Genomic DNA, 25,838 nt, shown 5'->3' on the forward strand with positions numbered 1-25,838 from the left:
ATCCGATGGAGGGTACGCCTCTCGGAATTTGATTTTGAGATCAAATACAAGAAAGGAAAGGTCAACACGCAAGCAGACGCCTTGTCAAGGTTGTTGACCAAGGGCGAAACTAGCAAAGACGTCGACGAGGGGATACCATGTTTCATGATGGAACAAGTGCAAGCCCTGGAGGACGAAGGCGAAGACTTTGAGCGGTTAGACGACCTCCTCGCTCTTGAAGGGAGGACCGCCTTGGATCGTCTCGATCAATTCCCAGCCATCGCTCCGGAGGAGCTTCTACGCGAGCAGGACGTCGACCCCTTCTGTATTCGGACTAAGGAGGAAATAAAAGAAGGAAGAACGAAGTCGTTCACAACGGAGGCCGAGGAATTTGAAGGAATTTTATGTCGAACCTCTGCGGAGTTCGTACAAGTGGTAATACCACAATCACTGAAGGACTGTGTCCTACGGTTGAGCCACTATGCTAAATTAGCAGGGCACCCAGGAGGCAGGAAACTGTATAAGACCTTGAGAAGATCGTTTTATTGCCCTACAATGGCGCTGGATTGCTACGCCGTAGCCAGGAATTGCGCGAATTGCGCGCGAGATAGAGTGAAGCTCAGGAAGAACGCGAAGGAGATGCAGCTGTTCACTCTGAACGCTCGATTGGAATTTGTCGCGATTGATGTACTCGGAGAGCTCATCACCACAATTCAGGGCAACCGGTACATTGTAGTGATCAGCGACCGCTATTTGAAGTTGATACGGACCGTACCGTTGAAGAAGATTTCCGCGGCGCGCATTGCGCAGGCCTTTGTACACAACTGGGTTTTCATTTATGGACCCCCTGCCAAGCTGCTGTCCGACCATGGCACGCAGTTCACAGCCAAGTACTTCCAGAATATTTGCCGAATTCTTGACATCAGGAATATCTTTACGACTACCTACCACCCACAAGCCAACGGCTAAGCCGAGAGATTTAATCGGACTATATTGTCCGCGCTACGGAAGTATATCGGATACCATCCGTGTGATTGGGACTTGTTTAGCGATGCGGTGACGTTCGCCTACAACACACAAGTTCATCGAACTACGAACATCGCCCCATTTGAGCTGGTATTAGCTCGGGCACGGAGAAGCCTTGCGCTACAGGCGCAACCTCATTTGGAACAATTTGGTTCCCCGACAGCCTATTATCTAAAATGGCAATCATCGTTAGAGAGTGTGATGAAGACCGCGGACAAGAGCCTACGCAAGGAACAGCCGAGATATAAGCACAATTTCGATGCGAGACTTCGCAAGCCGAAGTACGACATACCCGTAGAGTCCTACGTGTTCCTTCGAAAGGAGCAAGGTACGGATACGGAACCGAAGCATAAGCTAGCACAAGTGGACACGGGTCCGTATGCAGTCAAGCAGTTAGACAAGAATACGATTGTCATCGCCATTGGTGATCAGGAGGAATGCGTTTCGCGAGATCGAGTAGAACTGGCCCCAAGTCCGATGAAACAAGCGCCCACATCAGGTCTACATCAGGCCCTACAGTACCTAAGCGGACACGGGACAGATCAACGACGCGACGCGATGGAGAGTGAGGACGACCCTCACGCGCGGGCGCAGACACAAGAGATCGAGGAAAATTTAGTTAGTCGAAATCGGTCGGCGGAGATACCGCAAGACCTACAGCAGATAGTTAATTCAGAAGAGTTAGTGACATCGCAGGATCGTCAGGAGGGGGAAGTAAGTAACCCCGGACGCGAGGGAAATGATAAGAACGCCGAGTATGTGATAGAGAAGATCATCGACTACGGGTATCAAGGTAAGGAATTAATCCTCAAGGTGAAGTGGTATGGGTATGGGATGAAGGACGCGTGGGAACCGGCTGCGCAGTTACCGCGCAGCGCGGTTGTGAGATATTTTCGGAATAAGAAGTTCCCCCTGCCACCGCAGGCCGCGCGCCCTACCAGGGTGACCGTGACACCGACCGTGTCATTGGTCACCAATGACCGTTAAGTACTGCAGTGTCTCCGGCGAGGTATTGCGATTGTGATGGCATCGAAAGTGTTTTATAAGTTCGCACGAGTCGATGAATTTCCGCACCAATCCGGAACTATGTCAATGGCTTTGTTTAACCGGGACGTGTGCACCATGGTGCATTTCTGGTCCAAATATGTCCACGGACAATAACAAATTTTGAGTCATTTCCACCATGTTGCTTTCCTCGTTAAAATGTCTGACTGTGTGCCTTTCTGAGACCGAAATGTCATATGGTTTGTTTCAGGATAGCCATAGTCAGCCACACATGTCCACGTAACACACGCATACACGCCGCTCGTCACACGACAGCGGCATCTGCCTCTTAAGGCGATCCGGCTTCGAGCGGACAATAAACGAGGTATCTTTCCTTGCACCACAGGTTATGGACCCGACATCGCAACCGCTGCCACACGCTCAACCCCTCTCACCACGACGCCCCCAACGTCACCACCAACTTCACAACTTACCCGCACCCACCGACCGACAAAACAACACCCCAGATCTCGAGTACTGACCCCCGCCTCCGCTGCCCAGCGTCGAAGGCCCCAACCCAGATACGCCTCCACAACACAGTGTTGAGTGCGAAACAACCCCTCCCACCACACCCCCACTCCCGTCCCCCCACCAACCCCTTGAGTGCGAAGAATCCCCTCCCGCTGCCCCACGCCCCGACCAAACACCGACCGCAATGGCTCAGGCAGGCCCATCCCCTTCTGACGAAGGAAAACGCATAGGATAACTACCTATCCTGCTACCAAACGAAACAATTACCACATATGGTACCAAACAATCCAGGACATCGTCATAATCAACAAAATGGAGAACATCCAAAACCCTCATGCCTCACCGCCAGCACCAGGAGATCCACTCTACATCAATCACCGCCGGAACTCCGCCTACCTCTGCATAGCGATAATGAACAGTCTCCGACCAGAGCTCTCTCCCGCTATCGAATTGGTGCTCAACACCTCCCCACTGCAGCTCACCGAAGCAATCAAGAACCACTTCACGGAGTCCACATCCATCGCACACACGATCCTCCGCCACGAAGCGCAAAGAACAAAATTAGCCATGACCGACTCCCTCGACACCTACCTCCAAACACACAGAAATGTACGCCTACGAATGCGTCTAGCAGACTACCTCCGCATTCAAGAGGACGAATCAACCACCATCGATTTCATGATCCAAGGACTGGACACGCACGAAACTTTCAAACACCTCCAAGACACGTGGATCGAAACCGACACAATGCCAACCACAATAAAAAACCTCGAACGCAGTCTCAAGTCTGTACAAGCCCGTGTCACAGAAAAAGACACCACAACCGCCACAACGCCACAAGGAATCCAGAGCACACCATCAACCCTACCCCAAGACACCATGGAACCAGTACCCACTCACGGCAACGATAACTGTCATGGTATGAAATTCGCATTGGACTGTGGCGCCTACCTGACGCACATTACCCACCCCTCACCCAACATGCGCCCGCTTCGAAAAGTCCTGCGAACTAACACGGCCACATCCATTACCCCACCTGCCACGCATTCTGGCATGCCAGAATGCATGCCAAGTCTGCAGTGTGCACACTGCAGATACCGACGACTTTCAATAAAAAAATTCCCTTCCAGCCATCCCAAACCCCGCGATCAAGATCAACCTAGTCTCCGTACATGATGTCGCCCGCCAGTGCGGCACCGTAGTTTTCACGCCCCACCATGGCACAGTCATCAACACCAAAACAAGCCCCCACTACACTGTCGCCATGGCTACGTTCTCCAAAGGGCTGTACTTCATCAACACCCCCAACCCCACTCTACAGGAAAAAGCAGCGCGCACAATAACCACAACACCAAGACCCACCGCCAGCAACACCTCCCCGAGAAAGACACCCTCCGGTCCCTCCCGACCCAGACCAGGCATCATAAAGCACACAAGTTACGCCTCACCGACCCCACTCTCGCGCAGGAAAACACCCATCCGCTTTCAACACAACCCCGCTGTACCCCCACCGCCAAGTAGACCGCTACTTCTACCACTACCACATGATATTCAACCACATACGACCAGCCACACTACAGACAATGGCCAAACACGGCCTTCTCCACAACCTCCCCCCCTCCCTTACCAAAAGCCCCCCAGACTCACATGGCCCAGCTGTGCCGCAGCCAAGCTACAGCCCGCCCCCCACAAACCTGCAACGCACTCATACGGCACAGGAGAGGCCTATAGCAGCGACATCTGGGGCCCGATCAACCCAGTTTCTCGCCAAGGCAACAAATACATCCTAACCCTCATAGACATGAACTCCCGCTACCTGATCGTCGATTTCCTACCCACCCGCCAAGCAACACCAGATCGCCTCAACCACATCCTCGGCCTACTCAAGCGGCACCGCGGCGACACACCCAAGCTCCTCCATACAGACTACGCCCGTGAATATACCTCCACTACGGCAGCCAGGATCTTCCGCCAACACGACACTCGGCACACAACCACAGTCCCGTACACGCCACAAGAAAACAGTATCGCCGAAAGAAGCAATGCCACAATCATGAACGCCGCGAGAGCAGCCCCGCGCCACAGCCCATTGCCGGCGTCTCACTGGGAAGATGCCGAACGCGACGCAGCATTCAAGTACAATCATGTAATGCACCACAGAACAGACCAGACCCCCACCACAATCTGGAATAACTAAGTCCCACAAGTACCCAAATTCCTCGTCTTCGGACAGCTCGGCAGCACACCAGTGCTCGCAAACCGGAACCAAATATCCAAACTAGAATCCAGATCCAACACGATTCGCTACTTGTACGCGTCAGACCCAACACACATTGTCGTCCTCAAGAAGAAAACCAGAAGAACAAAACGCATCCGCACTGTCAACTTCAGACCATATCACCGCTCACAAGACCGGGCCGCGCACAGCATGGCAGCATTCAAGGCTTTCTCACCCCACCCCACGCCGATCGAGATCACACCCATCACCCCTGCCCCACTGTAGTGCAATGTGCCTGGCAGGCCGCGAACACAGTCCGACGGTCAAACACAAAGAAGAAAAATAGAAACGGAAACGAGCACTGCCGACGGCACGAGCTACGGAGCGTTCGAGACTCCTTTCCCCTTGTGTGGGCTTGCAGCCCACAGTAGCTCAACTCCGACGGGGGGGTAAAGAAAGATGCCCGGCCCGGGAGGATAATGGTGCTAGAGACGTGTGAAGACCTGAGTGCTCGGGGAGTGTGGGTTAGGTTTTTGTACGAGAATGTAACCGCGGTTCGCTGGGTTGTAAGTCCAATGCTCGACGATTGTCTTCAGCACCTTGCGTATGATTCAAGGTCTTCGACGGGGGCTCGATTAGCACTACCCCACGAGAACGTAACTATGTAGCAGCGCCACGACCAACGTGTTGCCCGATGGCAAAACACCGACACCAATGCGATCGCAACCGCGGTTGGTGGTACCAACACTGTCTTGTATGATAAGACCTTCGAAGGAGGCGTCGTGGCAACAGCCTTCCGACGGAACAGGACACTGTAGCAGCGCTACGACCTACGTGCAGCCCGATGGCAATTACACCAACACCGGATTGGTCGCGACCGACTCCAATGGAACCAACACAATTAAGGGAAAAATAGAGGTGGAGATAGAAAAGGATAGGAGTTAGAGATAGAAAAGGTAAAAGGATAAGTAAAGGGGACCCCGAGCGATAGAGGATGTCGTAAGCAGCGTAGAAGTGAAGCGCGTCGCGTGAACGGAAGCGGTCTTCGACGAAGGCGAGATCTAACTCCGGCAACTCGGGTTACCTTTACTCACTTGGGTTGGTAACTGGACTATGCTATATAGCCCCGCCAAGGCGAGTACAGTAGCTCCCGGCTCTAGATTCTAGATCTAATTTGTAAATAGAATTAAATAATTAAAATAATCGTGTGCATCGTTGCACACGTGTCAGCCCGGACCACAGTATCCAACTTTTTTCCTTTTCTCACTTCCTTTCACCCCCTACCCGAGACGGGTATTGCACTACAACCGCTACACCACGGCCAAGCGAAGCGATACCCAGATGCTCGAGAGTGGGAAATTGCCCACACGCGATAAAATGATCTCATACATACACTATGACCCGAAGAAAACCACAACATACATGGTCGACAAAACCACCGTCAGGCTCTTGTTCGCCATCGCGGCATCCCGTCGGCGAGAGATCGAACACGTAGACATCGAAGCGGCATATCTGCACGAAAAATTCCCCCACAATGGAAAAGAAGCCGTATACGTCAGGCAGCACCCGCGGTTCGACGGAAGCCTCAAACATCCCTGCCGAGCAGGGAAACTCGCCAAGAACCTTTACCGGAAACCGCCCGCCGGACACATCTACCTCACCGCTGTATTTGCAGTTCTAAAAAAACGCAACTTCACCTTATCCGAGGCCGACCCGTGCTTGTTCTACCTCTCTACCACGGACCAGACGGTCTTCGTCGGAATCAGTATGGACGACTTCACTATTGCTGTAAACCACAAACGCCTCCTCGATAAATTTGCCAGCATACTGGGGGCCACGTACAAAATGAAACGCCTGGGCGCACACAAATCCTTCGTAGGATGGACAGTACAGCGATCTGAAAAAGGTGATATCCATGTATCGAAATCCAAAGCCATCAACTATATTGTACAAAAAGGCAGACATGGCAACTTGCAACGGCAAACCAACCCCATACAACGATGGAGTAAGGTTCCACGGACCAACCGAATCAGACACCAGCACCCGCAACACACAAAGCAATACAAGGAACTGCTTGGAGACATCCGATACATCGCCGATTCCACAAGGCCCGACATCTACTTCCTCGCCAAACGCCTTTCCGTCGCATCAAAAACCCCGACTGAAAGACACTGGAACGCTCTGAAACGTCTTATCCGGTACCTGAAACACACACCAAACCACTACCTCCTTTTCAAAGCAGGACCCCACCAACTCCCCCGCCAACCTTCCCACCATCCCCCACCTAACATTCTCCACTCATACACCGAAGCCGACTTGGCAGCAGATGTCAAAGCCCGCAAATCAATTTCAGGCATGATAAACATATACAACGGAACCCCCATATGTTGGGGATCCATGAAACAATCCATAACAGCGCTATCCACCTGCGAGGCGGAATATATTGCTGCAACCTCCACCGCAGAGCAGACCACATGGATACGCCGAATCCTCCAAGACATCTATATGAACCTCAAAGAAGCCACCCCACTCTTCATGGATAACCAGGCAGCAATCCGCATCGCAAACAACACAGGACCAACCAAGAGACGGGAATTCATCGACTTCCGCCACCATTATCTCACGCATCTCACACGAGCTAACAGAATCCGCATTTCCCACATCCCCAGCTCTGAAATGCTCGCCGAAATCCTAAAGAAACCCCTGAAACGCCTCGCATTCACAAACCTATCACGAAAACTACAAATCACAAACCAACCTCCTCCGGCACCCATCAAACCAGCGGATCGCGCCTCAGCGACGGGGGGAGTGTCATGATGGCCATAACTCAGTAGTGTCACTTCCGCGCTCCCGCTCACTTAACGCCACAGCCATAGTCATGATAGCCATAGTCAGCCATACGTGTCCACGTAACACACGCACACACGCCGCTCGTCACACGACGGCGGCGTCTGCCTGTTTAGGCGATCCGGCTTCGAGCGGACAACGTGGTGCAGGAACGATGGGGCAGTCTTTACTGTCTGGGTCTACTCTCTCACTATTAAGTCTACTGGTCTCACGCCGGCGGATGTGAGCCTGTGCGTGTGATACGTGTGCTATATGTGCAGATTCTAGATCTAATTTGTAAATAGAATTAAATAATTAAAATAATCGTTCGCATCGTTGCACACGTGGGTCCTCCAGCCCGGACCACAGTATCCAACTTTTTTCCTTTTCTCACTTCCTTTCACCCCCCTAACCGAGACGGGTACTACATATCCCCCTTCTGAGCGTCCTTGCCCATCGCCAACTCCTCGTATAATCTTCCGATTTTTTTCCCCTTCCACCTCGCGCGTCCATCCGTCGTCCTCATCCTTCGACCGAAGGTCTCCCCCTGCACTATCTGCTGCTGCTTTCCCTCCTACCAGCGCGCGGGTACCCCTTTTTTCTTTTTTAAAAGGGCGGTCGAGCAAGGACAAGACGACTCTTCCTCCCCGTGGCTGATGTCTGACACGTCTGTCCCTCCATCGGGACCCCATCCGAACCGAAGGACCCCCGTGTCCGGCGATGTCGTGCCGGTGTGGGATTCTCATACAAGTCCAGCTACCCTCAAGGGCTCCCCTCAATCCACCGATTACCTCCTCTTATTTGTTGCTTTCTTGGTGCGCCTCCGTCACTGCAGTCGCACCCTCTTCGTCCCTTTTTTCCTCCTCTTTTCCTCAGTACCTTCTCTTGTCCTTTGCTTTCTCGTCAAGCCGAGTCCCCTTGTTACCGTCTTCAGTTACCCCTTTTCGTCTTGTTAATTTCCTCCTCTTTTCCGTGCTTACATCAGCACGCGTACTGAGCTGTCCTCGGTTTTCATACTGTTCCCTGAAGGACGTAGCAGAGCACGAGACTCCTCAGACTGTCCATCTACTTGCGGTCCGACAGGGTTCCGATGTACGGTTTGGGGGTGTCGCCTCGGGTTGAGCTCGATCGAACACAAAGGTTTGAAGCGAAATTGACACGTGGACAAGTGTCACTGCCTGCCCTGCGCCTCCTCCCTGTGGTGTCGAAATTTGGACGAAGTGGGCGAGCTTTTTGGTTAAGTCTTTTTGTGTGAGTGCCATACTTGGACCCCTGCGCGACCTCTCCATTTGTTTTGTCCTTGGTATAGCTTTTGAAGAGGGGGTGTCCCAATAGCCTTCGTCAACGTCCGTTTTCGGGACGTTGACAACGTGTTTGGTTACTTTGCTTCGTGCTGTGTCCTCCTGTGTGGTGCACACCGATTCTGTTCCGGGTGCTGATGTGTGTCGTGGCATACCATAAGTCCATTTAGCGCTGCGCCGTATGATCCCTCCAAAAAAAAAAATATATATATATATATATATATGGATACATATTTGTCAACGGCTTTGGGAGCGTGTGTCGTCAAGTTAAATTGACAGTTATGGTGTCGAGATGGGTGTGAACCCATCCATTTTTGCCACGGCACAAGCTTCGTGGAAACATTCCGTTGCGGAGGTCGATTCACATGCTCCCACCGCCGGTAGAATCGTCAGTCGATTCAGCGATACTATTTGGTGCAATGCTGGCGAATGTGTACAGTGTTCAGCCGTTCTCACCGTAGCGAGGTGTTCCTCTCGTTTCACACTACCCGTTCATTACGTAGATTTGTGCGTGTGTCCGCGCTTCAATGGAGGCCTTCCTCACGAGTTCGATTTCGTCGATCGCCATGCATTGTCGCCCGCGGCGGGGTCCGCTCTCTCTTTTCCATTCTTCTTTCGCGATGCGATTTCCCATTCCCTTTGGTACTGTCCGATGCTTGTCGATGCGACCGGCGGTAACTCTTTCCTCTACCCGTGGGAACGGTGATCACCGGGTGAGTCTTGATCCATCTTCTTGCCCCTTTTTGGGCGGTTTGCCGACGTCCCCTAGTACGGTTTCGCCATTTTTATCAATAACAAACATAAAAAAGGGTGACAAGGAGGGGACGGTGGTTGTGTCAATAGCGGGGGCCCGCACTTACCGGTTAGCCGGTTTGTTTTCGCGAAGCAGGGTGGACCTCAAAAAGAGACTCGCCTTGCCCTCTTTCTTTCCTGGCGGTCTTTCTCCTTGTGGTGGTTCGACGGTCGCGCGGGCGATGGCGTCGCCGTGCGAGAGAGTCAGTGTGTTTTTTTCTATTAGGTGAGCTCCCCGTTGGGGGGTTCGTATGCAAACAATTGTTTGCAAGGTGGGGGAGGAAGGCTTGGTAAGATCCTTCTCCTTTTGGGGTTTGCCACATCATGAGATCGGCGCGTGGGTCGTGTGACAACAGACATGGCGATTCACACGTCTTTTCTCGTACACCCGTTCGTTGTGCGCTTTTGTCCCTAAGTCCACGCACTGGTTTCTTTCTTCATTCTCGAAGGACCACTCTCCCTTGCCATTTTGCCTTTGGGAGACCGTCTTCTCGACATCAGCTTGCGTGTGGTTAATTCCAGACGGTCGACAGCTGCAAACGTCCGCGATCAGATGTGATGACCCTATAAAATTACGTTCGTGCTTTGACGATATTTTCTCGCCTCCTTGTGCGGTCTTCTGTCCAGATTGCTCCCTCACTTCCACAGCGTCGTGCGGCGAGATCGGCGCACTTCTAGACACGGCTCAGGATTCATTCCCCAACGAGTCAACCTCGGCTTGGCACTTTTTGTGAGGCCAAGACAGACGCCTTGCCATAGTTTCCTTCAGCAATCATCAACTCCCCTTTGGTCTTCCGGACCCTTCGTATCGGCGCGTGTTCCATGTTCCGTTCTCGTGAGTAGAAATAGAATTTGGCAATGGAACTGAGGAAACACGATAAAAACCAAGGAAACAACCGGATGGGAAAAAAACAGAAAGAAAAAGGGTGGGGCTTCGGACGACGAGGCTCCCTGTGAAAATGTTCGCGGTTCGGTGCAGGGAGGTGTGCGTAACGACGCGTACGCGGTCATCTCGTAGTCTCCCTGAAATCGGTTCATGCGGACTACTGTTCTCGCTCGTCGAGCGTAGATTCCTCAATTTGTGGGACGCACCCGACATGCCTGAAACGAGTTCAACGACGCCGTTGTGTGATGTTGTTGGCAGCGTCCTGTGCGATTGACGGTGACTCCGTCTCTGGGAGACCTCGCATACTTGGGCTGCCAGTTGTGCTGACGACAAACCCTTCCTGCGCAACCAACGAATACGGTGTGTTCCCCTTAATTTTGATCAAATTTTCGAAGGTTGACCAATAGTTCGCTTTCGCTTTCGTGGTCAGCCTAACAGCTCTCTACCGGCATCCATATAATATTTTTTTGATTAAATCCCGCCCCATGACGGCGGATCATCGATCCAGGCGTCACTTCACGTGTGCGCGGCGGCCGCGTGTGATCGTATCGACGGAGGTAAATTACCTCAGCCTGACAGTGCAGTGGTGCTTCAATTTTTCAGTGGGGCGGCGCACGTCTCTCCATTTATGTGCGGAACCCAAAAGTAAGATTTCCTGACTTATTACACTCCCCCTTCTCCATTTCTTGACCTTGCAACGCTCTCCGTTCCACAGGTTGCAGGCCGTCGCACTAACTTCCACTTGTGCGTCTCCTCATAGGAACTATCCTGCTTGCGCTTCCGCGACTTGCGGTGGCAGCTGTAGTTTCTTCCGTCGGAAGTATATAACAACTGTGCTGCGAGGTAGGTGTTCGATTGGATCTCACGTCGCGTCCTCGGGCGTATAGCAGTACCATTTCACCAGGAGAGTTAAGTTCTCCTCGTCGTAGCCGTGGTCCACGATCTGGTCGATCACACACTTCTGCCTCTCGGCTCCTTCTTCCTGCGTGTCCAACTGTCCTTCGCCCTTCCAAAGAGCTAGCGGCTCATCCTCATCCTGCTCTTCCGAACCTCCCATCTCTTGGAGGGCGGGCGGGATGCCCGCAGCTTCCTGATTTACCACCGGTCCGTCATCCGTCCTATCCTTCGCTTGCGCGGCCGGTTCTTCTCGTTCCCCTTCTCGATTGAGGAACTGTAGCGCTTGTGTAGCCGGATTATCGGCGTGTAGTCCATGGGACTAGGGGCTAATTCGACTCTATCTCGCGACACGCGCTCTTCTTGGTCCCCGATGGCAATGACGACCGTATTCTCAGTTGAATCCTTCACTTGACACGGAACCGTAGCCACTTGTGCCAACTTATGTTTCGGCTCGGTGGCCGTGCCTTGCTCCTTTCGAAGGAATACGTATGATCCTGAAGTGATGTCATACTTCGGCTTGCGGAGCCTTGCGTCAAAGTTTCGCTTGTAGCGCGCTTGTTCTTTCCGCAAGCTCTTATCAGCGCCTTTCATCAGGCTTTCCAACCAGGACTGCCATTTCAGGTAGTACGCTTGATTCGAGCTAAATCCTTCCAAACTTGGCTGTGTTTGCAACGCAATGCTTGTCGGCCCCCGAGCTAACTCCAGCTCGAAGGGCGCGATGTTCGTAGTTCGATGAACTTGCGTGTTGTATGCGAACGTCACAGCGTCGCTAAATAGGTCCCAGTCCTTGGGATGCTCTCTAACATATTTTCGCAACGCGGAAGTCAGCGTGCGGTTAAACCTCTCGACCTGGGCGTTGGCTTGCGGGTGGTACGTAGTCGTGAACACATTGCGCATGCCGAGAATTCGGCAGACGTTCTCAAAGAACCGGGACGTGAACTGTGTTCCATTGTCGGACAGCAGCTTGACCGGCGGTCCGTACATGAATACCCAATGGTGAACGATGGCTTGTGCGATGTGCGCAGCTGATATCTTCTTCAACGGTACGGCTCGTACCAGTTTCGATTATCGATCGCTGATCACGAGAATATACCGATTTCCTCGTTTAGTTGTAATTAGCTCGCCGAGGATGTCGATGGCGACAAACTCCAGCGGAGCTTTGGGCGTGAACAGCTTCATTTCCTTCGTGTCTCTTCTTAACTTCACCCTTTCCCGCGCACATGCGGCGCAATTCTTCGCGACTGCGTAGCAGTCTAGGACCATCGTAGGCCAGTAAAAATATCTTCTCAATGTCTTGTAAAGTTTCCTGCCTCCCGGGTGGCCTGCCAATTTTGCGTAGTGGCTCAACCCTAGGAAGCGGTCCCTTAACGATTGTGGTATCACCACATGTACAAACTCCGTTGCGGTACGGCATAGAGTTCCTTCGAGTTCCTGGGTCTCCATGCTGAACGTTCTCACCATTCCGGCGTCTATTTCTTCCTTGATGCGATTACAGAAGGGGTCGACGGCTTGCTCGCGAATGAGCTCCTCCGGAGTGACAGCTTGGAAGTGATCGAGGCGATGAGAGGCGGCCCCCCCTCAAGAGCGAGGATGTCGTCTAACGCGTCGAAACTGTCCTCGTCCTCCACTGTTCCGTCGGCCGGTTCGGCCATAAAGCATGGGATTTCGTCGTCGATTTCGTCGACGGTTTCTCCTGCGGTCCGTAATCTTGACAGGGCATCAGCTTGGCTGTTGGCCTTGCCCTTCTTGTACTTGATTTCGAAATCAAATTCCGAAAGGCGGAGCCTCCATCGGATTAATCTCTCGCTGCGGTCGGTTACTTTCATCAACCACCTCAATGGGGCATAGTCGGTATGCAAAATGAAGTGCTCGCCATATAAATATGTTCTTAAAGTCTGTACGGCCCAAAATACCGCTAGACATTCTTTTTCTGATACAGAATAGTTTCTCTCGGCTGCGGATAACGTTCTTGAAAAGAACACCATGGGTTTACGTTGCGCATCCGGATGCGTTTGAAATAATGCAGCGCCGATTTGATAGTCGCTTGCATCGGTATCTACCGAGTAGGGTAAGTCCTTCTTCGGCAGCGCCAACACCGGTGGCGCCAAGATAGCGTATTTGAGCTTATGAAAAGCTTTTTCGCATGGTTCGCGGAATCCTTCCAACTGGACCGGTTGTCCTTTCTTCAGTAGTTGGTTTAGAGGATGCGCAATTTTCGCATAATGCGGAACGAACCTGCGGTAGACATTGCAAAGTCCCAGGAAGCTTCTGAGCTGTGTCTGCGTTTGGGGGTACCTCACTTGTTCCAATGCGGCGGTTCGCGCGGCGTCAACTTCGAACGTACCTGGCCGAACGACGTGGCCCAGGTACTTGATCTTTTTGACGAAACGTTCGCACTTGTGAAGCTTGAGCTTCACACCTGCCTTCTCCAATACAGACAGTATTTCGTCAACGTGGACGATGTGCTCCTCCCAGGATTTGCTGAAGATGATGGTATCATCTAGATATATCAGACAGCATTTCCAACGGAACGGAGAGAGCAGGATATCCATGGCTCTCTGAAACGTCGCTGGGGCGTTGGTAAACCCGAAGAGCATTCTTGACAATCGGTACAAACCTGAGTGACAGGAAAATGCGGTTTTGTCCCGATCGCTTTCGGGAATTGGCATCTGCCAGTACCCTGAGATCGCGTCCAACGAGGAGAAAACCTTGTTGTCACCAAGCGAGTCCAGGCACTCGTCCATGTGCGGCAAAGGGTACGTGTCCTTCATCGTCACCGCGTTTAACCTGCGGTAGTCTACGCAAAAGCGCATTGAACCGTCCGGCTTGGGCACTAATAAAACGGGCGACGCCCCATTCTGACTGCGCCGGTTCGATGACTCCTGCTTCTAACATATTCTGTACTTCTGCGTCCTCGACCTCCAAGGGTCCCATCCCACATCTTGGAGTATTTCTTCAACATCCGTCGGAACCGCTCGCGCAGCCGTTTCGGCACGTGGATCAGGTCGAGGTCCTCCACGTCCGGCGGTGGGGGCTCAATCCGCTGCTCCGGCTTCGACGATTCTGCCGCAGAGAGCCCACTCAACCGTTCTTCTGGCTAGTCCTCTCGCGCTTGATCCGACGGTTCGCATCTTGTCTCGCCCGTAGGCGTCTTGGTAGAATCAGGAAAATTTTCCTTCTTCCTTTCTTGAATCCTGAGAACTTCACCAATGGTGGTTTTGCTCTCAAGCACGGCCCTCGGGTGCGGTAATAATTCTGCCACCACTTGGCCTTTTTGCGCCCTGACAGGGTACGTCCTAAAATTCGCAACGAGTAGACGAAATGGCCTGTCAGGCTCAACCTGAACGACACCATTCGTGCGCGTCAACCCGTGCCTTTCGTACAAAGACGAGTACGGCTGAACCACAACCAAGCCCGCCCTCTTCGAGGTGCATTCCACGACGCGTTGCGTCCCTGGCTCGATGGTCGTGGCTCTTGCCACTTTTACCTTAGGGGAAATTCGCTCCCCCTTTCCATCATTCTCGTCCTCTCCCGGGACGAGATTCTTCTTCCCTTTTCTCGTCGAGAACCGCCTAACTATCGGAACCTCCGAGAAATCCGCCAACTCAACCATTTTCTTCCTTGGATAAATTGCTTCCAAAAACCGGTCACAGTAGTCTGCGCCTAGAATTAGCGGGACTGCTAGTTTTTCGCATACAATAAACTCGGCTGCGGCCACAAATCTTCCAAGCGTCACAAGCATTTTAATTGTGCCGAGAGTCCGGAGTGGCCTATTGTTCGCGTCGCCAATGTCTTGGGTCGGTCTGTTGGACACCAAAAGTTCCATTCCTGCCGGAAGTTCCGACCTCCGAACCAAATTCGATCCGGGACCTGTGTCCAACAGGGACAACACTCGACTCATCAATCCGACCGTTGGTCCAATATCCGTGTATACTTTGTAGTTTTTTCGCGCGAGGACCAAAATCTTTTCAGGACATTCTTGTCGCTTAACCCTGTACCAGGGCATACGAAGTTGATCCGTCCGACGATCCTTGTCTCGACTTAGAATTTTCTTGACAACAGTTGGCTCCTTCGGCCTACTCCCTATTTCAACTACCTCCTCGTCGAGGCCTTCCCTTTTTGCTAGAGACGGGGAACGGGACTGAGTCCCGGACGCAGTACGTTGGACCTGCGCCTGTCGTGACTCCTTTGAGACTCCCCTCTCTAGTTTCCCTGCGGCTGTGGGTTCCTTCTCACGTCCGACGATGCGGGCCGCCCGGCGGGCCCTCCAAAGGGTTGGTTCGATCTCGGCGTTGAAGCACTCGGCGTGCTCGCCGTCTGCGAATCGAACCAATTCTTGACCTTCAGATAACTCGTCGATCGTATCCCTAATCTCTCCATTGGAGACAACGCCTCATAATTTCTCAAAACTCGGTGCATTTCCCGGAGGGAAAGAATGCACGTTGGCGCGGCGTGCCCCTTTTCGTAATAATGATAGCACACCAGTCCGTGCTTCTTGACGGGATATTGCGGCCTCGGTCCTCCACGGGCCGGCGGCCTTCCTTGAGGTTGCGGCCTTCCCATACAACCTGGCCTTCGAAACGTTGTGCTCTTGTCTTCCATCGGAATGCGCGGCGCCGGCGTGTGGCCGCGCCCTCGGAACGCTAACACGGGATCCGTGGCGTCCGAATACGGACTTCCCGTAAGCGGGCGCGTCATTACTGTAGACGCGCCGCTCGGGTCTTCTTCTCCGTAGCCGTTTCCTTCCGATGATTAGATAAAATCGCTCTTGGCGAGAAACGCACCTCCATAACCGTTCTCATTTGGGTTAGGAGAGCTTACTTCTTCTGACCCAGGAATTGACTCGCCCAGGTGGGCCGCGCCGCGAATTTTTCGCGCGGCATGCGGGGAATTCTGCTTGCTCTCCTTCCTCAGCGCCGCTGGTGCTTGCATGGTGACCCTCTTGGACTTCTTTCCCTGGGAGCGGCTCGCCGAGCCATGCGCCTTCGCATAATTGACCAGACTTAGGAAATACACGTCCCTATTGTCCTGACGATATTGGGACACCATTGGCTTGATACTCGCGTCGAGTCCTTCAATATACATCGTAATTTGTTCCTCCATCGAGTAAACGTTTCCACATCGATTGCTTGCGTCCGTCAAACGGATATAGAATTCCATCTCGTCTTCGGACGGTCTCTGATGTACTTCTCGCAAGGCGAGCACGGCTTGGCGGATCGCCCCATGGGTCGTGAAACTTCGCCATAACCACTGCACAACCTCCGGCCAGACGGAAATTTTCCCGTGGTGGGTTCCGGCCGTCTGTGACACAGAAGTGTACTGTCTTAGGGCTATTTCACGGAGGAACTCCGGCAACAAGCGGATCGCTTGACCTTCGTTCATCTCTTGCGTGTCGAATTCTTGAACCAGCTTGGCCAAAAAATCCAGAACCAACACGCCATGATCGCCGGTGAACGTATTGTCTCTCTTCACCTTCGGTGGTATGTCTCTTCTAATTTTGCGCACGGCGGACCGCCGGCCGCTAGACAAATACGTCTGCGGGTTCCGCAAGCGGTACGTCCGATACGAAAGCAACTTCTTGAAGGGGTAGTTGGTCGGATTTAATTCCTCCAACTCCTCCCGTCGCGGAACGCGTCGCGTCGCGATATCTTCTGGCTCCGCGTCCACATCCCTTCGCGAGGCGGACGAAGTAATTCCGCCTCTCTTGTAGCTCTTCTTATTCGATGAAATTCCATTTCCTTCTGCTGATCGTCGGTCGGAATTTCCTAAATGGTTCGACAAACCGTCGCCACCATTTCCTTCAGAACCATTCAACTCCGAATTTGAGTCGAAATTTTGACGGTCATCACTCCAGTGGCCTTTCTTCTTTGGGCCTTTGGCCGTCTTGGAACTTCTCATTTTGGAGTCCCTAATTCAGACAAACTTGTCCCTCTTCGTTCGGTCTTCAGGCCTTTCTTAGCCGGAGAGCGGCCCTTCCTCTAATCTTGGTCCTGACTGGCCCGCAGTCTGCTCAAAGTCCTTGAGGCAGCGCGCGGCGCGGTCAAATTTATCATCGATGCTGCCCCTTGTTTTGGCCAGAGTCTCCAGGGCTTGATTCGCGTCTTGCCGCGCTTCCCTGGCGGCGAGCTGAAGCAATTCGAATACCTCCGGCTCCCGGCCCTTGGTCGCATCGGATAGCGAATTCTCGACGAGAAACACGCGAGCTGTCAGCTCTTCCAACGCGGAGTGGAACTCGGAGGTTTGCAACTCCAGTTGCTTGTGCACGAGGGCTAATTCAGCCTCGAGATCTTTCTTAGTCTGCAGGCGAATTTCTCCAATCATCTTCTGTAACCTAGTTTCCATGTTATCCTTGTCGGCTTCAATCCCCGTCGGCGATTCTTGACCTTCGGGATCCGTGGCCGTATTGGCCTGGCTTCCGTTGCGAGGATCTCGCGGGATCCTCGACGCCCTTGCCGATCCGCTTCGGCTCGCCCCGGGACCGACGTCTCCGGGGGCGATTGTCGACATGGTCCGTCACAAATGAACGAACTTACACAAAACAAAAAAGAGAACCCTATAATACGTCAAATAAACTTACGTCACCGAGACCACTTATGTAGTGCGTCTCCACGCACGCAGTTTCTAGGTCGGGTCTCCTGTACACAGTTTCTAGGTGGGGAGACCACTTTTGTAGTGTAATGTGCCTGGCAGTCCGCGAACACAGTCCGACGGTCAAACAAAAAGAAGAAAAAAGCAACGGAAACAACCACTGCTGATGGCACGCGCTACGGAGCGTTCGGAACTCCCTTTCCCCTTATGTGGGCTTGCGGCCCACAGTAGCTCGACTCCGACGGGGGGGTAAGGAAAGATGCCCAGCCCGGGAGGATAATGGTGGTAGAGACTTGTGAAGACTTGAGTGCTCGGCGAGTGCGGGTTGGGCTTGTGTACGAGAATGTAACCGCGGTTCGCTGGGTTGTAAGTCCAATGCTCGACGATTGTCTTCAGCACCTTGCGTATGATTCAAGGTCTTCGACGGGGGCTCGATTAGCACTACCCCACGAGAACGTAACTATGTAGCAGCGCCACGACCAACGTGTTGCCCGATGGCAAAACACCGACACCAATGCGATCGCAACCGCGGTTGGTGGTACCAACACTGTCTTGTATGATAAGACCTTCGAAGGAGGCGTCGTGGCAACAGCCTTCCGACGGAACAGGACACTGTAGCAGCGCTACGACCTACGTGCAGCCCGATGGCAATTACACCAACACCGGATTGGTCGCGACCGACTCCAATGGAACCAACACAATTAAGGGAAAAATAGAGGTGGAGATAGAAAAGGATAGGAGTTAGAGATAGAAAAGGTAAAAGGATAAGTAAAGGGGACCCCGAGCGATAGAGGATGTCGTAAGCAGCGTAGAAGTGAAGCGCGTCGCGTGAACGGAAGCGGTCTTCGACGAAGGCGAGATCTAACTCCGGCAACTCGGGTTACCTTTACTCACTTGGGTTGGTAACTGGACTATGCTATATAGCCCCGCCAAGGCGAGTACAGTAGCTCCCGGCTCTAGATTCTAGATCTAATTTGTAAATAGAATTAAATAATTAAAATAATCGTGTGCATCGTTGCACACGTGTCAGCCCGGACCACAGTATCCAACTTTTTTCCTTTTCTCACTTCCTTTCACCCCCTACCCGAGACGGGTATTGCACTACAACCGCTACACCACGGCCAAGCGAAGCGATACCCAGATGCTCGAGAGTGGGAAATTGCCCACACGCGATAAAATGATCTCATACATACACTATGACCCGAAGAAAACCACAACATACATGGTCGACAAAACCACCGTCAGGCTCTTGTTCGCCATCGCGGCATCCCGTCGGCGAGAGATCGAACACGTAGACATCGAAGCGGCATATCTGCACGAAAAATTCCCCCACAATGGAAAAGAAGCCGTATACGTCAGGCAGCACCCGCGGTTCGACGGAAGCCTCAAACATCCCTGCCGAGCAGGGAAACTCGCCAAGAACCTTTACCGGAAACCGCCCGCCGGACACATCTACCTCACCGCTGTATTTGCAGTTCTAAAAAAACGCAACTTCACCTTATCCGAGGCCGACCCGTGCTTGTTCTACCTCTCTACCACGGACCAGACGGTCTTCGTCGGAATCAGTATGGACGACTTCACTATTGCTGTAAACCACAAACGCCTCCTCGATAAATTTGCCAGCATACTGGGGGCCACGTACAAAATGAAACGCCTGGGCGCACACAAATCCTTCGTAGGATGGACAGTACAGCGATCTGAAAAAGGTGATATCCATGTATCGAAATCCAAAGCCATCAACTATATTGTACAAAAAGGCAGACATGGCAACTTGCAACGGCAAACCAACCCCATACAACGATGGAGTAAGGTTCCACGGACCAACCGAATCAGACACCAGCACCCGCAACACACAAAGCAATACAAGGAACTGCTTGGAGACATCCGATACATCGCCGATTCCACAAGGCCCGACATCTACTTCCTCGCCAAACGCCTTTCCGTCGCATCAAAAACCCCGACTGAAAGACACTGGAACGCTCTGAAACGTCTTATCCGGTACCTGAAACACACACCAAACCACTACCTCCTTTTCAAAGCAGGACCCCACCAACTCCCCCGCCAACCTTCCCACCATCCCCCACCTAACATTCTCCACTCATACACCGACGCCGACTTGGCAGCAGATGTCAAAGCCCGCAAATCAATTTCAGGCATGATAAACATATACAACGGAACCCCCATATGTTGGGGATCCATGAAACAATCCATAACAGCGCTATCCACCTGCGAGGCGGAATATATTGCTGCAACCTCCACCGCAGAGCAGACCACATGGATACGCCGAATCCTCCAAGACATCTATATGAACCTCAAAGAAGCCACCCCACTCTTCATGGATAACCAGGCAGCAATCCGCATCGCAAACAACACAGGACCAACCAAGAGACGGGAATTCATCGACTTCCGCCACCATTATCTCACGCATCTCACACGAGCTAACAGAATCCGCATTTCCCACATCCCCAGCTCTGAAATGCTCGCCGAAATCCTAAAGAAACCCCTGAAACGCCTCGCATTCACAAACCTATCACGAAAACTACAAATCACAAACCAACCTCCTCCGGCACCCATCAAACCAGCGGATCGCGCCTCAGCGACGGGGGGAGTGTCATGATGGCCATAACTCAGTAGTGTCACTTCCGCGCTCCCGCTCACTTAACGCCACAGCCATAGTCATGATAGCCATAGTCAGCCATACGTGTCCACGTAACACACGCACACACGCCGCTCGTCACACGACGGCGGCGTCTGCCTGTTTAGGCGATCCGGCTTCGAGCGGACAACGTGGTGCAGGAACGATGGGGCAGTCTTTACTGTCTGGGTCTACTCTCTCACTATTAAGTCTACTGGTCTCACGCCGGCGGATGTGAGCCTGTGCGTGTGATACGTGTGCTATATGTGCACGTGTCTGGGTATTGTCACTTGTAGATGAGAGCGCCGCAGCGACTGCTGTTGTTGTTCTGGGTATTGTCACACTTCCCCCGTCGCTGTGGCGCGATGCATTGTGAGCTGTCGGCCTGTTGGAGGGGGGTGGTAGGGGGGGGGGGGTAAGGTGGGTAGGCATACAGTTGGGGGGGGGGCGGGGGGTGGGGTGGGTGCGCACACTTGAAGTTGTCTCCTTAAGATAGTGTATGTCACAGGTGTGAGCGGCTTTGTTAATATGTCCGCTAGCATTTCTTTTGTGGAGATGTGCTTGATGTCAATCTTCTTGGCTTTCGTTTGATGTGCAAGGTAATGATGACGGAGGTCAATAAATTTTCGCCTCTTTGTTGGCCCGTTGTTTTTCGCGACGCGGATCGCAGACTGGTTGTCAATGCGGAATGGCGTGGGGGAGGGCGGAAGCATGTTGATGTCTTGAAGGATGCGTCGTATCCAGGTCGTTTGCTGAGCTGCTGCAGTTGCAGCTATATACTCAGCCTCACACGTGGACAAGGCTGTGACAGTTTGCTTCATTGAACCCCAGCAAACTGGTGTGCCATTGTATAGATGCATCATTCCCGAAATCGATTTTCGGTTGGTGACATCGGCTGCAAAGTCGGCATCACTGTACGATTCGAGTAGATTGGGGATGACGGAAGCAGTTGCCTTGTGGTTTCCAGCTTTGAAGAGCAGACCGTGGTTTGGGGTGTGCTTCAGGTAGCGGATAAGGCGCTTTAATGCGGTCCAATGTCTTACTGTAGGGGTTTTGGCCGCAACTGCTAACCGGTTTGCCACATAGTAGATGTCCGGTCTTGTCGAGGCCGCTATGTAGCGAATGTCACCTAACAGTTGTTGATATATTTTTGTGATTTTTGGCAGAGGTTTATCATCCTCTGTTGGTCCATGTAGAGTGGTTTTGGTGTTATATGGCGTTGGTATGCTGTTTGCCATGTCCATGTCCGCTCTCTTTACGACATACTGGATTGCATTTGGCTGTGATGCATGGATGTCACCGTTCGGTAGTTTTTTTATCGTCCATCCGAGGAGTTGGGAGGGTTCTCCAAGTCGCTTGATGTTGTACGTCGTGGTGAGGATGTCTGCGAATTTTTTTTGGAGGTTTTTGGACGTGCTGATTACTGTGAAATCATCCATACTCACCGATACAATGATGATGTGGTTCTTTGTGCGGCGGTGGAAGAGGCACATGTCGGCTTCTGATTGAACGAATTTGTGTTTTCTGAGCAGTTTGACGACGGCGCTGAGGCAGGTGTGTCTTGCGCCGGGTGTGCCGTATACGTTTTTGTTCAGTTTGCCGACACTGTGTTCATGTTTGTGTGTGCCATCAAATATTTGGTGTTGCCTGACGTACACTGGTTTGCTTCCTGAGTGATCAAACTTTTCGTGTAAGTACGCTGCCTTGATGTCTATGTGCTCGATGAACATGTTGAACGAGGCTGCGATTGCAAACAGGAGGCGTACAGTGGTTTTGTCTGCTATGTAGGTCGTGGTTTTCTCCGGATTGAAGTGCACATGTGGGATCATTTTGTCACCTCGGGCGGAGCAGCGTGCCTTCCTCTCCACAATTTTTCCTTGCGCATTGCGCTTGTACCGATATCCTATCGATAGGGGGATGGGTTTCGTACCGGGTGGGATTTTGTGTGAGGGTGTCCATGTGATAACGTTGTTTTTGTCAAGGTTATCAAGCTCACTGTTGTGCGCTATTGCCCATAGTTTTGCATCCGGATAGTTCTTCGCCTGTCCATGGTGCATGGGTGCCGGTGATGTGGCTATGATTTTTGTTGGGGTGGGTTTGGGCGTGAACGCTTTGAAAAGGACTTGTACGTTGTGGTTGGGGTCCATTTCTTTGTGGTACGGTCTAAAGTCAACCGATCGCACTCGTCGCGTTTTTCCGTCTTCCGTGTTGATGACCATTACATGTTTGTGGTCTGTCGGAAATAGGTACCTGACTGTGAGGGCGCGGGGGTGGAGTTTTCGTACCAACGTCTTGCTTGTAATATGCGGGACATGCCCTAGCTGACCGAAGATCATGTATTTGGTGATGTTCGGTTTTTGTCCATGCCACACTGTGCTGGGTATTTGGCCGGTTCCCAGATGCAGCGTATGGTTGTATTTGAAGGCTGCATCTTTTACTGCATCTTCCCAGTGGTGTTCTGGTAATCCACTGTGGTGCAGGGATGCACGTGCTGCATTCATGATTGTCCGATTTACTCTCTCGGCGATACCGTTTTCTTGAGGTGAGTATGGAACAGTGGTGCTGTGTCGCACGCCGTGTGAGTGGTACATGTCTTTTGTGGCATGTGATAGGTATTCTTTTGCATTATCAGTGTGAATCATGCTGGGTTTGGGGTACGAGCCTGTTGTGAGATGGGACAGGACATTGTCAAGCTGGTCTGGTGCTTGATCCCTTGTTTTCATAAATGTTATGATGAGATAGCGTGAGTTAGTGTCTATCACTGTCATGAAATAACGGTTGCCGTTGGTGGATGCCGTGGGAAAGGGTCTGCATATGTTGCTGCTTAGTGCCTCACCAGTACGGTAGTTGTGCGTTTTCTTGCTGTGTCGTGCTGGTTGCAGTTTGGCTGCAGCACAACTTGTGCATGTAATTTTTGGCGGTGGTAATGCAAGTGATTTGGGGAGGTTTGGTAATAGCTGCCTTTTTGCCATTTGTTGGATTGTGGAAGGTCTTATGTGGTTGAACACCATGTGCCAATGATGGTAGTCATGCTGCGTTTTATGCTTGCAGTAGGGGGCGGCACTGGTGCAGGGTTGCGCCTTAATTGCATGGGGATATTTTGTGCGCTTGCATGGGGTGTGCACTGTGTTGTTGGTGCTGAGGTCTGTGCTTTTCTTTTTGGTGCTGTGGTATGAACTACTTTCCTCTTCGTGTTGGTCTTGCGACGCCGGATTGTTCTGGCAGAATTGGCTTGGCTTTTAGGGCGTGCCATGTTGAGATCATAGAGGCCTTTCTGGAATTTTGCAGTGCCAACAATGCTTGGCGGATTGTCTTTTGTATTTATCACGTGTGCTGTGTTCGGGTAGAATATGACTGCTCCCCACTGTTTTGCAATATCATGTACGGATAGTAGGTTTGTACGAAGGTGGGGGTTGACGAGGGTTTGGAGTTTAAGCCATTTCGTCTTCGTCATCGGGATCTTAAGCATGCCGTGGTGTGTCGCAGGAGGGGTGGTGGACGTTGCAGTGTTAGTGCGCACTTTGCGTTTTAGGCGACGCATGCCAGGGGTGGGATTTTTGATATGGGATGGGTGTGCACCAGAATCCAGTGCGAATTTCCTACCTTCTACCGTGGGGTATTCTTTGGGGTTGGGCGAGATGGTGTCGATTTCTTGCACACTGTTGGTGTGGTCATTCAGACCTATATCATGCGTGATGTTGGCCGTGTTGCCCTTTGCATTTTTCCACGTGAGTCGGGGTATGCCCGGTGTGTTTGTTGTGGTAAAGGGGGTGAGGTGGGTGTTGGTGGTTTCAGCAGGGTTGCTACATTGATGTTCCCTTTTGGCTGATTTGTACTTTCCTCTGCCGCGATTGCGGCCTCGGTTGCGGCTTCCATATGCTGGGGTGGGAGGTGTGGTTGCTGGTTGTTGCATACCGAATGGTGCGTGTTTGTTTTGTGACGTACGCTCCATGGTGCGGGCGTGTACTGAGTTAAGTCGTTGTACTAGACCTTGAATTGTTTCTGGGACAGTGAAATTTTCAATCCACGTATCTTGGAGGTGCTTGTACGTTTTGTGTGCCGATAGTCCTTGAATGATGAACTGAACTGTGGCCGCCTCTCCTGATTTACTGTTTGGATAGTTTGCCATTTGCATGCGTGTGCGAATGGCTCTGTGGCGGGCAATGTAGTCATCCAGCGTTGTGTTTTGGGTGAGCTTGGTATTTTCTGCTTCTTGTTTTAGCAGCAGGTGCGCCGTTGTTGTGCTGTCTGTAAAGTGCTCTGTGATCTTTTGTGCCATGTGGAGGGATGAGGCGTCAAGTGTTAGATCGGCAGTGGCAGCAAAGGTTGGCGGGAGTGAGTTGTTGATCGCCAGACGGAGGATTGCACTGTTGCGTTTGTATGGTGCATATAACGGGCTTGTCTCATCTGGAGCGGTAAACGTTGGATCAAGTACATTTTCCATTCCTTGGATGATGGCCATGTCATTCAGCGCTTGTCTCCATGAGGGGAAATTATCTCCTGTGGGGCTGAGGGGCGGCAATCGGGCTTGGGTCCGGTGATCGTTCGGGGTGGTTCCTTCTTCGTTGGCCATGGCGGTGGCTGTTGTTGTATTCGTGTCCACGCGCGGTTGCGTGTGGTTTCTGCTCTCTACACGAGGTAGAGGCGCGTTATGCGGGCTCTCAACACGGGCTCGTGGAGGCTCTTCTGTTGAACCGGGACGGTATTCTAGGCTGCCGGGGGTGGGTAGTGGTGACGTGTGTCCTTGCCAGCGACGGGGTGATCTGCGAGGATGTCTTCCCGTAGTTCTGCGATCGTCTTGCAGGGTTGTTTGCGTGTGGTCCATAACCTGTGGTGTAGGAACGATGGGGCAGTCTTTACTGTCTGGGTCTACTCTCTCACTATTAAGTCTACTGGTCTCACGCCGGCGGATGTGAGCCTGTGCGTGTGGTACGTGTGCTATGTGTGCACGTGTCTGGGTATTGTCACAGACAATAAACGAGGTATCGTTCCTTGCACCACAGTTTGGCAAATATTTTTTTCTATATAAACATATCTATGTTAAATTGAACATTAAAAAGCTATCTTGGACACTATTTCTTTAACGGCCTTGTTTTTGCTAATAGAATCTTGCAGAACACCGGGATAGCAGCTTCGAACATGCAGAACGATTAAGAATGTAATGCAGATTGAGTA

At 52.1% G+C, this 25,838-nt stretch overlaps 3 protein-coding genes; 1 reads left to right on the forward strand and 2 right to left on the reverse strand.

Moving 5' to 3' along the window:
- Positions 1 to 7,935: 7,935 nt before the first annotated feature.
- Positions 7,936 to 9,018, reverse strand: CHC_T00006516001 (hypothetical protein). XM_005718969.1 is given in 2 exon segments: positions 7,936 to 8,616; positions 8,617 to 9,018. 1 exon segment carries the CDS (start codon positions 9,016 to 9,018, stop codon positions 8,617 to 8,619), a length of 402 nt encoding a protein of 133 aa, XP_005719026.1. The 3' UTR covers positions 7,936 to 8,616.
- A 509-nt stretch (positions 9,019 to 9,527) lies between these two features.
- Positions 9,528 to 9,887, forward strand: CHC_T00006517001 (hypothetical protein). Its single transcript, XM_005718970.1, has one exon. It carries the CDS (start codon positions 9,528 to 9,530, stop codon positions 9,885 to 9,887), a length of 360 nt encoding a protein of 119 aa, XP_005719027.1.
- A 535-nt stretch (positions 9,888 to 10,422) lies between these two features.
- CHC_T00006518001 (hypothetical protein) lies at positions 10,423 to 10,695 on the reverse strand. Its single transcript, XM_005718971.1, has one exon. The coding sequence runs from the start codon at positions 10,693 to 10,695 to the stop codon at positions 10,423 to 10,425; it is 273 nt and encodes a 90-aa protein (XP_005719028.1).
- Between the last annotated feature and the right edge of the window lie 15,143 nt (positions 10,696 to 25,838).

This window comes from Chondrus crispus, genomic scaffold, assembly GCF_000350225.1.
Source record: "Chondrus crispus Stackhouse genomic scaffold, scaffold_44, whole genome shotgun sequence".
Taxonomy (NCBI): domain Eukaryota; phylum Rhodophyta; class Florideophyceae; order Gigartinales; family Gigartinaceae; genus Chondrus; species Chondrus crispus.

Coding starts and splice junctions, on each gene's coding strand:
- CHC_T00006518001 (XM_005718971.1), bottom strand. CDS start 10,695: ATGAACCGATTTCAGGGAGACTACGAGATGACCGCGTACGCGTCGTTA.
- CHC_T00006517001 (XM_005718970.1), top strand. CDS start 9,528: ATGCGACCGGCGGTAACTCTTTCCTCTACCCGTGGGAACGGTGATCAC.
- CHC_T00006516001 (XM_005718969.1), bottom strand. CDS start 9,018: ATGCCACGACACACATCAGCACCCGGAACAGAATCGGTGTGCACCACA.